Raw genomic sequence first — 16,917 nt, 5'->3', positions numbered from 1 at the left:
TTCAGAGCATGAAAGACAGCACACTCATAAATTCACTCTTTAGCTCCTCACTGACAGACCATTTGCCGGTCTCCCAGGTGAGCAGGGCCTGCTTATTCTTATATTGCTTCCATTGCCCCCTGAGCACTGGCACTCTTGCTTGTCTTGAGCTCTCTCTCTTTCTCCATTTCTCCTGCCCTGTCTTACCTGGATTTCTGCAGTGGTTTCCTAACAGGTCACTGAACTCTACGTGTTCACTGAACTCTACCAGTCTTTCTACCCCAAACCATGTTACATACAGTTAATAGATTCCCCTTTCTGAAGCACAGCTCTGTGCATGTCACTCATCTATGCTGAAATACTCTAGTATACCTTTCAGCTCTATTTTCCACTGTTTCTCTTCATCTTAATCTGTTTACTGAAACAACTATTCTCTTTCCCCTCTTATATTTATCTGCCTTTGCCTTTGCTCATGTTTATTTTTCCTAAAATGTCTTCCCCCATTTCTGCATATCTGAGACGTACCTCCCCAGACTCCCCTTTTCTACCTGAATACAAACACACACATCCATTTGGAAGCCATGACTATTTCTTCTGAACTGCCTTAGGACTTTTTCTGAACCTCTTTTCATTTTATGTATTATCTTATACCTTGTGTTTATTTTCACTTTGCCTTATTTCTGGAAGAATTTGGATCAACTTACAAATAGGCAATAGAAAAAGAAAAGTGAGAAAATCTGCATAAAGGGAGTATAGATAAGATGAAGCAGAGATGGCATTAGTTCTCAAAATATACCACTAGACTCTGTAAATTTGCTAGAGGTGGGCCACACATTTGGCTGTAAGATTTAGAGCAGCCAGCATAAGATCAAAAACATAAGTCACTGAGGTCATTCAGTGAAAACGAATCAGTTATTTAGGACAAGCACAGCTCTTCTCCTTTCCAAAGCCAGACAGCAAAGTCCCCTGTGTACCCACTGTATAAAAGTTACGTTGTAGAAAAAAGAAAGAGAAAATGCATAACTTTAAGAAAAAAAAAAGAAGTTACCTTGTATAAGTATAGTGATTTAAAAGTGCATGTGTTTCCTGCATCCTCTTTCCAGTGTCCTTGAGGGTAGGATCTGTTTATATCTAAAGTACCTCATAGAACTTAGCAAATAAACATTTTTCTAGTTAATAAGCAAAAAGTTACGTTAAAATATTTGCCCTCTTGAAATTTTGATGTTTCAATCCTAGCTCTGCCCTTTGGGACTACACATAAGGTCTAATCCAGAGGTCACAAATTTATGCCTATAGCGACTAGGGACATAGGAAGGTATGAACAGATCAGGTGTCAGTAAAAAGTGGTAGGTCCTGTGTGGGACTGGAACAGTGCTTTCTTACAAAAGGAATTCAAAAAAAATTTTTTTTAATATTGTGCTAATCATATAAAACAGCTAGAGTACAATTTAGGGGCTATTCGTGTACAGTCCCTTGTGATAATCCCTTTGCTCCTGACAAAATCATGACCGTATTTCAGAAAATATTAAGTTCTTTTACCTTAATAAACAAATTACTTTCTTTCTATCTCAAATAATTTGGTTTCATTTTTGTTAACATTTATGTTAACTTTACCCAAAAGCCTGTTGAATTGTTCTCAGTAATACTTAAAATCACGTGGGATTATTAATTTAAGAAAGCCTAAAATATGCTATACATTGTACTTATTATTTTGTAAATATTATATGATAAATTAAATTATGTTATTTTTTCACTTTAGGGTATAAATGGTTCTGAGGTTCAGAAACAAAACTGTTGCTGGCTACTGGTTACACATAAACCCTGTGTGAAAGATGATGTGGTAAGTTTTTATATATAAATTTAGAAATAAACTTTAATTCACAGTCACTTTAAATACATATGAAAAGAATAGAAAATTCAAGGTGGTTTATGTATAGAATCATAATGACTAGATTATAAAGCCTAAAGAGAATTCATTACAATGGCTTTTTTTTTAAGTTGTGGGAGGTTATTATCTGCGCTGGATTATTTAGTTTCCTAAATTAAAATGTTTAGATGAGTTCATATAAGTTTGCATTAGTCAGGCATTTTACATTACTGGCTCAGGTGCTTAAATGTTGTCTTCAGAGCTCACTCAGTCTCCATCTCCTTTGGGTACTGGTTCTCTCTGTATATTTGCCCTTCTCCTCTTCTGTGGCAGATAATCTTTGTGGCAGGAAAGATAGCTGCCAGCAACCCCAGCAGAAAAAGATTTACTTTTTAAGATCCATGTATCATTTCCAAAGGACACTGAGTCATCCTTCCTGGTTAGGTGTTCTCCCCACTGAGATCAGCTATTTTTGCCAGTAGAATGGAATGCTATCCTTGATCACACCTAGGCACTTGGCGTCTCTGATATTATGATAGTGGGAGTGATGAGTGATAGGGTCACGCTTGACAGTGCCACCAGAATCAAATGATGTGAAGGAGGGAAGATGGTGCAAGGAGACTAGGCAGACAGAAGTAACAACTGCCTTATATAGCTTCTAGCTGAGACATAATAGTATATGTGTCTCAAACCTCGATCTAACAGCAAAACATTTAGACAGACCTTCTAGTACCTTCTAGACCTTCTGGTCTTTATGTACCATATTCCTTAATGAAAAATCTGCTATGGAATTAAATAGAGTAGTAGTTGACTTTTTTGAGGTATGGTTGGAAAGAATGACACAGAAGGTTTATGGGAAAATTAGAAATCAGGTCTCTTAAAAGAATAAGTGGATCAATAAGTTTTGGAGAAAGAGGACCAAGAAAACAGAGGGAAAAGTTACTGTGGAAGGATGCAGAATGAGTCTGAAAGTTCCTTGGAAGAATTGAAGTTACGTAGGATAAAGGTTCACCAAAGAACAGGATCATGTACTTGTGTCTGATCCTAACATTTTCCGTTTATTTAGATTGTAGCCCTAAAGAAAGCGAATGGCGATGCCATTTTGAAATTTGAACCACTTGTTCTTCATGTGCAGTGTCGACAGTTGCAGGATGCACAGATTCTGGTAAAATTTTGTGATTATACTTGAATTTATAGGTATGTGAGTAGATTTAATTTTAAACTTTAAATTTTCTACCAAAATTAATGCAATGCTAGTTTAATCAACTAGTGTTTTATTTAATTATAGATTTGGGGTTATAAATGTTTCTGCAGTTTGTAGGGCTAAAGTGTTTATTTGATTAGCCAGATGGTCCAAATTTAACAAATTTATTTTCTTACAGCATTCAGTGGCAATAGATTCTGGTTTCAGGAACTCCGGCATAACAGTGGGAAAGAGAGGAAAGACTATGTTGGTACGACACCTTTTGGCAAAAAGCAATTTTTTGATCATGAAGTAATCCAGATTATTGAATAACCTTCTACTCAAATCTTCTTGTCATTCCCTTGCTCAGAAACCTTCAGTGACTGACTTTTCTGTACAGGGCGAAGTCTAGAGTTGTTAGATTTACATTTGAGGTCTTGTTTTACAGTATTCCCCTCCACTTACTTTTAACTTGATTCTCTCCGTCCTCCTCATCCTAAATAGTCAAGGCCCAGTTTAATCAGCACCATGATGTAGTGGAAAGAATCACAGACGGGGGTCTAAAGTCTTCTGCCTGGATCCATCAGGGACTGAATTGTCTCAGCTATATCAGGGATCTATCGAACTACTGCCCTAGGGCCACATTCAGCCCCCAGGCGGGCAGTTCCAGTACACCCATTTGATTAATTACTGTCTAAGGTTGCTTTTGTGCTACGATGGCAAAATTGAGTAGTTGTGACAGATATTATATGGCCTGCAAAGTTGAAAATATTTATTATCTATCCTTTCACAGAAAAGGTTTGCCGACCCCTGGACTAGAAGATCTTTAAGGCTCCTTCTAAGTCCCACAGCCTCTCTGAGTCCTTTCCTGGCCAAGCCAACCCCTAGTGATTTTGCCCTATTCTCTCTGATCACACGTGGTAGCTACTGTTTGTGTTTACTGTTTGGCATGGTGTACATTGTTTGCTTTTGAACTACTTCAGATCGGCTTCCATTCTAGCTCCCTAGACTTTACTTTTTTCTATTTTTAACAGATAGCCTATTTTCCAAAATGAGGTGGCTTAAGAAGAAGACATCTGTAAAGCATGACTAAATAGAAAATGAAAGCTTATAGTACTGATTTGCATCCCCATCTCAGTCCCCATTGCATGTGGTGGCCCAGGCAAGAACAGAGCCACTCTTTCACCTTCTCTCCTTTATCTTCCATATTCAATTAGCGACAAGTCCTGTCCCATCTACCTCTGATTCCTCACTCGTGACTCCACCTCTCCAAGCCCTCTGCCACTGTGCCTGCTTGAGCCGTCATCGTCCCTCACCTCTATCTTTATAGTGGTCTCCTGACTGGTCTTCCTCCTACCCATCTTCATACTGTCAGAATCCCCCTTTTAAAGAAGTCAAGGTCTCCTGGTGTTTTCTCAGGCCTTATTTATGTTCATGTTCTGCCAGCATAGTTCCACCCCAGCCAGACAGAATACTATTTGTTATTTCCCAAATGTATTATGCTTTTGATGTTCCCATGACTATAGAAAAGTTAATCCTCTGGCTGGAATGCTCCCCTTCTCCCATTTTTACATCTGGTGAAATTACACTTACCCTTTAAAATTCCAATTCAGATGCCACATTTCCCGTAAAACCACGACCTGTCTCAGTTAGTTGCTCCTCTTCTACATTTCCTTAGCATTTTGTGTGCACATGTACGTGTGTGCATGCACATGTACACGTATGTGTTTCTTCTGTCACAGCACCATGATGTATGGTGATTCTCTGTTCACTTGTCTGTCTCCTGTTCAGAAGTGTTAGCTCTTTTAAGGGCAGGGACCATGTTATATTCATCCTGTACCTTCGTACCTTACATGGGGCTTAGAACACTGCAGATGCTTAGCAAAGGCTTGTTGAATGAATTTTTATGCCTCATAATAGTTTTTGTTGTTTCTTAACCTATATCCAGTGTTTGGATTTACTTGGAATATGTTGACTGTTTCATCGGCAACCCTAAAGCATTGAGAAAGCAGCCACTTTGTGAGATAGAAAAGGCATGGTTTATCTTGTAACAACGCTGCTCAAGCAGTGCTAAGAGGCCCTTTAGCATCCAGTCCATTTTGATTTTCCCTTGAAGCTTCTGTTGAGGTTTCATTTATTTCTTTTCTTTAAATAGTGTATTAAAGCTTCCTTAGCTTTAGTGACAGTGATACTGTTACGTTCATTGGATTCTTTGATAATATGTGCTTCTCTGAAAGACAATGTATAGAATGACTTGCTTTACAAATGATTTTATGCGATGGGAAAATCTATTTGAATCTCCTTTGTTTCAACTGTATTTAACTAAATTATATCAAAGCACAAACTTAAATGTTGTAATGGAGCTAAACTATATATAAACACAGCCCTGACTGGGACTTTTCTTTAGTTATCTTCAGTTTCTCTAGTACATAAGTCATCATATCCAAATTGCTCCTTGCAGGCTGTCCGGAGCACACATGGCTTAGAAGTTCCATTAACCCATAAAGGAAAACTGATGGTGACAGAGGAATATATCAACTTCCTGATAAAGATAGCAAATCAAAAAATGGAGGAAAACAAGAAGAGAATTGAAAGGTATAGTCTTACATGCCTAGGGCTTCTTTGAAACTATTAATATACACCATCTTCAGTTTATACTCCCAACTGCTTTTATATTTGTAGCCTTATCACGAATAATTAAGATGATGCAAGTAATTGATGAGAGTAGGCCAGACTGCAGTGGGTACTAAATGGAGCATAAAGGGGAGGAAGCTCCATGGAGGCTAGTGGGACATGTGACTGCCAGCAACAGGCATAAAGGAGAAACAGTCACTCAGGTAAGTGAGCCCAGCAGCCCCAGGGACCATAACTGATCCAGTTGAAGGCAGCCAGGGAGGAGGTACACTCTGCCTCCTGGTTGTGACCTACTGAAGACTACCTAGAATCTCCTTTTGAGGAGAACAGCCTGGTTAATTTTAGTCTGATAAATATTTTATACCTCTGGCTAGCTCAGAACCCCACTCCTGTCATGCATTAGATTTGAATTGTACCAGTCAGAAGGATTATGGCTATCCAGTCACTTCTTTATATTTCTCTTGTTCTTAAATCTCACCTCCTGGTAGATTAATTTTACATGACTTTCTTTTTCAACTTTTTCCTAAGAATAGAATCTTTGATGTAAAGAAGTGACTATTATGCTGCCTTTTATATATGAAGATAAATGCCACTGACCTACCATCAGTAAGATGTAAATTTCTGAGTTATTTAAGGACTGATGATCATCTTGTTGTCATTTATAATTTTCTTTTAGCTTTTTCCCCCACCCCTTTGGTCACCTCACAACTAGCCAATCACTGCCTAAGTAACTCCTGAGTCATTCTTCTCTCCCCACCCTTCCTGCCATGTTCTTTATTCAGGACCATTGCAGTAACCTTATTAGCTGGTCTCATAGTAGAATGCTTCCAGTATGTCTTTCTGCTAAGCCATTCTCCGTATCACCATCAGAATCCTGTCTGGAATGAAAAGGAATACTATTGCTTAATTTGCCTGCTTAAAATTCTTTAATACCTAGAACTTTTTATGAAGCAGCTAAGGCCAGAAGTGCCAGTGGCAGCAGTGTGGCATGGTGGAAAGGGGTAGAAATGGGCTCCAGAGGCAGAACTGAGTTCAAATCCTGCTTCCCCCACAACTTACTCAACTCTCTTGGCTTCATTTTTCTTGTACCTACTTATCATAAAGAACAATTTTAGTATACACTAGACGGCATATGTATAATGACAGGCCCTGTCCGTGTTATGTCATGGATTCTTAGTAGGGTAGCCTTTCTCCTTGTTCACCGACTCATACAGAGAATAAACCTATAATCACATCAGTACCACCATCCAGGCTTTCTTAACCAGGGCTCCTTATTTGAACCACAGAATTAACAAAATTATTCGAGTGACTATTTCTCAGTTCTCCCAACAGTGGTATATAACTTGTACTAGTCTAGACACATTGGAGAGAAGTAATTCATGACATACAATGGATGTCCTCAGGCATTAGGACTGAATTTTTTAGCGGAAGCCTGGCTGAAAAAAGCTGAGAGGTTACCTGGCCACAAGGTTCTTTGATCAAACATTCTAAATATAGTGATGATTTCAAGTAAGCAACTGAAGGTACCCAGCCACTCCACCAGACTACAGAGTTTGAACTGTATGTAGGTACTTACTGGTAGCATTCCAAAAGTTGACTACGGTTGTTAGATAGTATTCTAGAGAGACTGTTTGCGAAAATGTATGAGGTAGCAAATCAGTTTCTCTGTTTCCTTACTTGAATTTCAATAAGATTATAAATATAGCCCAAGATCAACTAACTATACACCTGGTGAAGTTAATTGAGTCACGCTCACCAACTATAAAATCAAATTATGCTTTAAATCCATTGACTCAAAGATATGTTTCGAGATTATGGTGTGCATGCTGCTATCAAGAGAGTCATGCTCATCATATAAAATCAGTGAAAAATTAAAGAAGGGTAAAAAGTTTCTTAAGATACTGATTAGAAGATTACATGTGAATTCAGAAAGGGTGAACAAATTAGGGAGCTCCTTTGGGAACAGCTGTATATTCAACCAAATGCAGAGAAAGAGTTACTCTTCTGCTGTGGAAAAGAGAAAAAATAAACACTGGAGGTGATGAGTTCTGCAATCAGACGTTGAGTACTAAAATTGGTTTCTCACAGGACCAAAGTTTCATAATTCAAACAACTATAATAAGAGAATTTTTAAAAGTTAAAATCCTAATGTGTAACATTCCAGCAATAAGAAATATTCTTGAGATACGAAAATCAAAAGGTAAAATAATTTTAATAGAAAAAAAAGCCTCTTTTGTAAAAAAACAATTCCTAAGCCCACTTCTTAGTGGGAAGAGTAAGAAAATTTCATACATAATGATTTCCAGGTAAAAAAATATGAAGTTTGGAGATCTATTTACCCATTACAAGTGGAGGGCTATCTTTGTAGCTGTTAATAAGAGATCAGGACTGACTTGGGTTGGATGGAATTAGCCATGTTCTTCTTCTCACCAACTGTAATAAGACAATAAATGTTAAATAAAATGTAGAATAAACAGAAATAGAGTTATAGATGTAGAAAACAATCTTATGGTTACCAGGGCAGAAGGGGGTGGTGGGAGGGATAAATTGGGAGGTAAGGATTGACATATACACACTACTATATATAAACTAGGTAACTAATAAGGATCTACTGTATAGCACAGGGAACCCTACTTAATACTATGTAATGACCTATATAAGAGAAGAGTCTAAAAAAAGTGGATATATGTGTATGTATAACTCATTCACTTCGCTGTACACATGAAACTAACACTACATTGTAAGTCAACTATACTCCAATTTAAAAAAACATGGCATCTTAAAAAAAATTTTTTTTAAATATAGAGTAAAAGGGCCAAATATATTGGCATATAAGATTGATAAAAATAAAGCAAATTAGACTGAAAAAGTAAATGAATATTTCCAATGGTTGTTTTTTTTGTGGTAAAATATACATAACTAAAATTTATAATTTTAACTGTTATACAGTTCATTGGCATTAGATACACTCACATTGCTATGCAACCACCACTATCACTGCTATTTATCCCCAGACCCTTTTCATTTTCCCAAATTGAAACTCCATGCCCATTAAACAATAATTCTCCACTCCCCAAACTCCCAGCCCCCCGTAACCACTCTTCTGTTTTCTGTCTCTTATGATTTTGACTATTCCAGGTACCTCATACAAGTGGAATCATACAATGTTTATCCTTTTGTGTTTGGCTTATTTCACTTAGCATAATGCTGTCAAGGTTTATCCATGTTGTAGTGTGATCAGAAGTTTACCTTTTTTTTTTCTTTTTTGCGGGCTTGCTGTTTTCTTTTTTTAATTTTTATTTTATATTGGACTATAGTTGATTTACAATGTTGTGTTAGTTTTAGGTGTACAGCAAAGTGTTTCAGTTATGCATATACATATATCTATTCTTTTTTAAATTCTTTTCCCATTTGGGTTATTATAGAATATTGAGCAGAGTTCCCTGTGCTATACAGTAGGTCCTTGTTGGTTATCTGTTTTAAATATAGTAGTGTGTATATGTCAATCCCAGACTCCTAATTTATCCCCCCCCCACCTTTCCCCTTTGGTAACCATAAGTTTGTTTTCTAAGTCTGTGAATCTGTTTCTGTTTTGTAAATAAGTTCACTTGTATCATTTTTTTAGATTCCACACATAAGTGATATCATATGATATTTGTCTTTCTCTGTCTGACTTACTTCACTTAATATAATAATCTCCAGGTCCATCCATGTTGCTACAAATGGCATTATTTCATTCTTTTTAATGGCTGAGTAATATTCCATTGTATATCTGTACCACATCTTCTTTATCCATTCATTTGCGATGGACATTTAGGTTGCTTCCATGTGTTGGCTGTTGTAAACAGTGCTGCAATGAACATTGGGGTGCATATATCCTTTCCAACCATGGTTTTCTCCAGATAGATGCCCAGGAATGGGATTGCTAGATCATATGGTAGCTCTATTTTTAGTTTTTTAAGGAACCTCCTTACTGTTTTCCACAGTGGCTGCACCACTTTACCTTACCATGAATAGTGTAGGAGGGTTCCCTTTCTCCACACCCTCTCCAGCATTTATTGTCTGTAGACTTTTTGATCATGGCCATTCTCACTGGTGTGAGGTGATACCTCATTGTAGTTTTGATTTGCATTTCTCTAATAATTAGTGATGTTGAGCATCTTTTCATGTGCCTCTTGGCCATCTGTATGTCTTCTTTAGAGAAATGTCTGTATAGGTCTTCTGCCCATTTTTTGGTTGGGTTGTTTTATTGATATTGAGCCACGTGAGCTGTTTGTAAATTTTGGAGATTAATCCCTTGTTGGTCGCATTGTTTGCAAATATTTTCTCCCGTTCGGAGGATTGTCTTTTCGTTTTGTTTATGGTTTCCTTTGCTGTGCAAAAGCTTTGGAGTTTAGTTAGGTCCCATTTGTTTACTTTTGCTTTTATTTCCATTACTCTAGGAGACAGATCAAAAAAGATATTGCTGCGATTTATGTCAGTGTTCTGATTGCGTTTTCCTCTAAGGGTTTTATAGTGTCTGGTCTTAAATCCATTTTGAGTTTATTTTTGTGTATAGTGTTAGGGAGTGATCTAATTTCATTCTTTTACACGTAGCTGTCTAGTTTTCCCAGCATCATTTATTGAAGAGACTGTCTTTTCTCCATTGTATAGTCTTGCCTCCTTTGCAGAAGTTTACTTCTTTTTAAGGCTGAATAATATTCCATTGTATTTAACATATATTGTTTATCCATTTATTCATCAATGGATGTTTGAGTTTTTTCTACCTTTTAGCTATTATGAATAATGATGCTGTGAACATGGGTATACAAATATCTGTTTGACTGTCTGCTTTCAGTTATTTTTGATATTTACCCAGAAGTGGAATTGCTAGATGATGTGGTAATTTTATATTTAATTTTTTGAAGAACCTCCATACTCTTTTCCACAGGAACTACACCATTTTACATTCCCACCAACAGTATACAAGGGTTTCCTTTTCTCAATATCCTTGCCAACACTTGTTGTCTTTTGTTTTTCTGATAATTGCCATTCTGACAGGTGTGAAGTGATATCTCATTGTGGTTTTGATTTGCATTTCCCTCATGATTAGTGACATTGAGCACTATTTCATATACCTGTCGGTAAGAATTTCTGTTACATCACTTTGCTGCTTTCCTTCCTGTTTGTGGTGCTTTTTCTTAGCTTCCTTCTGGATTTCTCTTGTTATTCTATCTGTTGGTTAAATGCTGTCGTTCTCCAGGATTCCTTTCCTGGCCCATTGCTTTAGCTACTTCCCCAGATACTGGTAGATCTTCCAAATCTCTCCTGAGTCCTGGGCCCATATGTCTAATAACCTATTGAATATATCTAACCAAAATATCCCATCAGCCTTTCCTTAATATCTTTCTTATCTTAATCTCAACATCATTTACCCATTTCCTTGGTTCAAATTCTCATTATCATTTACCAGCATTATTACAGTTTATGCCTCAGTGAAAACAGAAATGTGAACCATATTAAATTACAGTTGTTTAATTGCACATGTCTTTTTTTCCCCAGTACAACTTGGTCACATTGTGTATAGGACTGACTTTCCCCTCCCACCAGCCAAACACATACCCATACATACACACACTTCAAATATCTCTCATCCTAAAACCTTATAGAGTGTCTGGCTCACAGTAGAAACCCAATAAATGTTTATTGAGTTCATCCTAAACAATAAAGGAACTTAAAAGTTAACACAGGATATTGAGTTCACCAAAGGCAAAGACAGTTTCTTATTATTTTCTGAGTGTCTGACAGGAGCATAGTGGTCAATAAATATTTGCTCAGTTTAGCTGACAGACTCTAACAGTAGTACTACTTTTATGGCTTCAAAGCCTTAGGGTGATTATCCTGGAACATGTAAAATGGCTTACTCATGGGGCAAGCAGGAGTAGGCTCTTGCTACACAGTCCAGGCAAGAATTAACAGGACCCTGAGTAACAAAATGAATGGGAGAGATACTGCAGAACATAACCCGAATGTGGCAGCAGATAGAAATGGGGGGAGAAGAGGAGGAGTCAAGTCTTATTTTTTGTAATGGAACTAAAGCTAGTAAATAAATAACTCACACATTTCCCTATATACTTAAGATCAGAAAAGTAGATAATGAAGATCAGAGAAGTAAATAGTGAAAACACGTATTTTCTGATAGTTCCTCCTTGGATGTCCCCTCCCTTCAATTTTTCCTCTCATAATTCCTCTCCCTTTACTAGCCAGCTTCCACTCATCCTTGCAATTCAGCCCAGGCATTGGTTTTTTTTCCAAGGAATATTTCATGATCTTTCATGGCATGTTGAGTGTATCTTTATGGCTCTGCAGCCCCCATTAAACCCTGAGCTCCCTGAGGGCACAGACCACATTTCTTACCTGTTTCTAGCACTGGCACAGGCCCTGTCACATACATGTTTTTTATTTTTTATTTATTTATTTATTTTATTTTATTTTTTTGCGGTACGCAGGCCTCTCACTGTTGTGGCCTCTCCCGTTGCAGAGCACAGGCTCCGGACGCACAGGCTCAGCAGCCATGGCTCACGGGCCCAGCCGCTACGCGGCATGTGGGACCTTCCCGGACCAGGGCACGAACCCATGTCCCCTGCATCGGCAGGTGGACTATCAACCACTGCGCCACCAGGGAAGCCCACATACATGTTTTTTAATAAAAAATTCTAGAGCTTAAAATCAGTTAAAAATCCAAATACATGATATATGAGAATAGCCTTCTTTTGTTATTTGTTAATAATGGAAGCCTTAAAAGGGTATGAAATTGTGCCTAGATTTCATTAATTTTATGTTCCTATTTCTGAAGTCAACGAAATACCAGCTTTTTATTGCACATGGTCCTCTAACAGATCCGAGAATTCATTTTCCCAGGACTGTTCTGAAAAGCTCTCTCATGAAGAGAAGTATATACAGGTTGCCCTATGTCATGATAATCTTGACTGTGGAAGTAGAAAAACTGAAGACAATTTGATTTTCTTTTGAGGGGGGAAAGAAACAGTTACCTGAGCATACATTTCTTTTTATACTCCAAACTCTTTTTGTTGCCTTTGAGAGCTGAGAAAATTACACTTTGAGAATTGGGCTTTAGAATGCTGTATAAAGGGTCATATCATGAGAAGAGAACATGTAATTGGAAAACAAATTTCTGACTTATTGAGTAAGATAGTTTCCCAAAGGACATTTTAAAAGTTCCCTTAACCAAGGAAAACAAAAAAGTAGTTGAAGTTTTATTCTTGGCCTTCAACATGGAAAGGTCTTTGTTCCATTTTACCAGTTGTTTTTTTGGTACCCCAAGGATATAGCTTTGAATTCTTAGGTTGTTTGATAGAAGATTAAAGTAAGGCACCTGTTCCTCTTTAATTACCTTTTTAATGTAATTGACAAGGTATTTTACACAGCTGTTAATTCTCTGTGATCATAAAAGAGGAATTTAGTCTTATCTTTAATTTTCTAGGAATGCAGTAGAATCCAGAGAAAAGACTTGGTTACCTAAGTTTAAAGAGCAGGGTTGGGTAGAGAGTGATAGAAGATAAAGTTGCACATCATGAATAACCTCTTGTTATCAGATAAGGGTGATTCATACCCTTTTGTAGCATGCTTGGATTTGATTTAGATAAAATGAGTTATGCTACTGGGTCATTCTTTAAAACCATTCTAAATAGGCATTGTGGAAGATGAGAAGAAAACCAGTCATTGAAGTCACCCAGAATGATGGCAAGACCTGGAGACAAAGATAAAGCCAAGTGTAGAAGTTTCCATGAATGTAAAGGACTGAACAGAATATTGTTAGATAACCAGAGGGGCACATGAAGGAGTTTAGTCTGGCAAACTGTTGGTGAGGCAGGTGAATTCTGACCTTATCACTCAACTCTGAGGCAGGGTATGGAAATAATAAGCAGTCTTCACTTAAGAGGAATGCAGGGCAGTGGTGTCTTTGTGGGAAACCAGGTTTCAGTTAAGTAAGGATATAAGGAATGCATTAAATGAAAAGGTTGTTACCATGTTATGGGGTCTAAAAAATTAAACATCAGTTAATTTTTTCAAAGCCTTTTGCTATAACTCTTAAAATACTGTTTTCCCTTTTACTGTACCTCCCTCTTTGAGATTGATTTATTCATTTTAGAAATATCAATTAGCCCTTATCTGCCAGGCATGGTGCTGGATATCAAGGTGTACAGTGATGAGTATATAAGTTCTTGAAATATGGATAGGATATTAGTAATCATGTTAGGTATATATTAGCATTGTGTGGAGTATTTGGTAAGAGGTGATTATCTTGGGTTTTTAAGGGCAGTTTTAGAGCTTTTGCAAGCAGAACTTAGCCTGTTCATTGAATTAAAGAAAGAAGAAAATTGGCCCAAATAGCAATCTCTTCTGCAGATGTCAGAAATTTCCTGTCATAGCCTCCCATTATAATAGGATATTAAAGCATGATGAGATCCCGACAGTGGCAAAGGAGTTCTCAACTTTTAAATCATTTTATTTGGGACCTAAGATAATACATCCATATTTACCTTTTTTGTTCAGTAGTTATTTATTCACTTATTTGGCATATTTTTACCCAAGTGTGGCTGTACTGTACTCCATGCTAAGCATATAACAGAAGACAAGATAGATGGAGTCCTTGGTCTTATGGAGTTTATATTCCGTAAAAATAGTCGTTTTTGAGAACTTACTCGGTGCCAGGCACTGTGCTAGGTACTTACATATATATCCCTCCGATAGCCCTGCTAGGTACAGGATAATAGCTAGTTTTATAAATGAGGAAATCGAGACTCAGTGAGGTTGGAATTAGCCAACCTCAGCTTTCCCAGGGGACCATTCGTGTGAAGCACACACAGCATACCAAGCCATCCTGCTGCTTTCCAACGTATGCTGAAAACTAACACAAAAACTCCAGCAGGAAAATGAGTAAAGGAAAAGAATAATTTACATTAAAAAATTAAAATAGCTAATAAAAAATGTTCACTTTCAAACAAAGCAGTGAAAATATAAATAATGAGAGACCGTAATCACCTATAAGTAAAGCGTGTTTTTTGATGTAATATTCACTGTATGAGTGAAGTGGTCTCTCAAGTTCTGCCCTTAGAAGCATATTTTTTGAATACCCATTCTGGAAAACAGGTAGTACTTATCAAGAGCCTTAAATATTTATAACCTTTAACCACGCAGTTACATTTCTAGGTATCTATCCTAAATAGCTAGAAACTCAGATCACATCATTTCCAAAATGTTTATCACATTGTTGTTTGTATTGGGAAAATTTGAAAGTAAATTAAGGCCAATCTAAGTGGCATAATGTTATACTACCATTAAAAAGTATTATTTTGTAGTTCATTTAGTGATATGGAAAGTGTTTTCAATAAATATTAAATTTGAAAAAACAATGTAAAACTTTATATGTAATATCACAATTGTATAAAAGACAGTAGGTGTATGTATACATGTACAGATGTATTAATTCAGAATACACTAATAAACTGGAAAGAAAAAATATGAGAGTCATTATTTTTAGGTAGATATGTAAAGGTGATCTGTATTTGTAACTTCACATATTTTGCAAATTCTCTAAAATGAGCCTCTATTACATTTATGATTCTTTTGAAAGAATATGTATTTTCTTTTTTTTTAATCTTTGTTTGATTCCTATATCTGGAATAGAAATTAAGGTAGGATAGAGGTTATCAAGAGGTGATTCCAAACCAGTTTTCAGGACTGTTCTTAAAGAACTGAAACATTTCTTTTCCTAAGTAAAAAATCATAAAAGCAAGAAGCACGTTATTTCTGTGATTTATTCTATATCTTGAGGTTAATAAGAGACATCAGGTTTATGTAATTTATAAATTCTAGGTGTATTTCATTTTGTTTCAGAACACACAGATATAACAATAATACCTTATTTCTTTACAGGTTTTACAACTGCCTACAACATGCTTTGGAAAAAGAAACTATTTCTATGACCTCATATCCCAAAGAGAAAATCAAAGAGAAAAATAACTCATCATATACTCACAAGAAAAAAAGAAACCCAGAAAAAGCATGTGGCAAATATATTACTGAAGAAAATAATAAAGAACTTGAAAATGATGATCATGATGATCCAGGAATCAGTGTTACTATCTTCCCTGAAGATTACTGAGATTTGTTTCTGAAGTGTCTTTGTAGAATAATGTTTCTAATAGATATTATAAAGCTGCTCTTTATAGGAGTATTTTAGTTAGTTGAGTGTATCAGCCTTTCAGAAAAACAAGATTTAATTTTTCTCTATATTTTAGGGAAACCCTTAGCTTTTAAAAATAGCTGTGTATAATATCAATATTTGCTCTTAAATACCATTGTTTTTAGTCACATAGTCATTGCAAAAATAAAATTATGATTTTTAATGCTTATCCTTAAGTTTCAGTTTCTACTTCTATAAAACAGAAGAACTATAATACCCTTTCAAGAGAGCCTTAACATTAGGAATATTAGAGTAAAAATCATAACAACATTTTACTTTTTTTTTTTTTTTTTTTTTTCCGGTACGCGGGCCTCTCACTGTTGTGGCCTCTCCTGTTGCGGAGTGCGGAGCACAGGCTCCGGACGCGCAGGCTCAGCGGCCATGGCTCACGGGCCCAGCCACTCTGCGGCATGTGGGATCTTCCCGGACCGGGGCATGAACCCGTGTCCCCTGCATCGGCAGGCGGACTCTCAACCACTGCACCACCAGGGAAGCCCTACTTATTTTTAACTTTGAAATCTCCAACCTTCAAGGGGGTCACTTTGCTTCTTGTTGCCATGGAGTCCAAGGACAAGTTTTTTCCTCTCTTTAGCCATTGTGGATAAAACAACTGATATCCTTTTTGTTCAGGACAAAATATTATACTTGAACCCTCTTTCCCCATTACTTTTCACAAACCAGAGCTTGCCACTGGCACATCCTCCATGAAGCAGGTGGGCATAGTTTTTCACTACGCCTGGTCAGAAATGATAACTTATGACACAGGAATCTCAATAGAACAAATGTGCTATGAAAAATTGCAAAGAATCAGAAGCCTCGGGTTTGAGTTCTGACTGCTACAGAGAAGTTGGTGGTCCTTAAGCGAATCACTTAATTTCCAAGTGCTTCCATTTCCTCTTCCGCATAATAGTAATTCTGATCCCTCCCATATTTACACCAGAGGAGTGTTGACAGGATCAAGTTAAATAAAAATGTGAAAGCACTTAATAGACCATTTTGCATATA

General features: G+C 36.8%; 1 protein-coding gene across 2 annotated transcripts in view; it reads left to right on the top strand.

Annotated features, from left to right (window-relative positions):
- TYW3 (tRNA-yW synthesizing protein 3 homolog) overlaps positions 1-16,917 on the top strand; it is a 17,970-nt gene extending 1,053 nt beyond the window's left edge. The window contains exons 2-6 of one of the 2 annotated variants that reach the window (XM_029229545.1): positions 1,739-1,819; positions 2,913-3,011; positions 3,229-3,300; positions 5,491-5,624; positions 15,603-16,182. In XM_029229545.1, coding sequence (XP_029085378.1) covers positions 1,739-1,819; positions 2,913-3,011; positions 3,229-3,300; positions 5,491-5,624; positions 15,603-15,831 — 615 coding nt within the window. In that variant the 3' untranslated portion in view covers positions 15,832-16,182. Of the gene's footprint in view, positions 1-1,738; positions 1,820-2,912; positions 3,012-3,228; positions 3,301-5,490; positions 5,625-15,602 lie in introns of both variants that reach the window. The other variant, XM_029229546.1, reaches the window with a different exon arrangement.

The sequence above is a fragment of the Monodon monoceros genome, unplaced genomic scaffold (assembly GCF_005190385.1).
Source record: "Monodon monoceros isolate NGI ecotype Baffin Bay Population unplaced genomic scaffold, NGI_Narwhal_1 Super_Scaffold_18, whole genome shotgun sequence".
In the NCBI taxonomy this organism is placed as follows: Eukaryota; Metazoa; Chordata; class Mammalia; order Artiodactyla; family Monodontidae; genus Monodon; species Monodon monoceros.
This window is presented reverse-complemented; position numbering and strand designations above follow the sequence as displayed.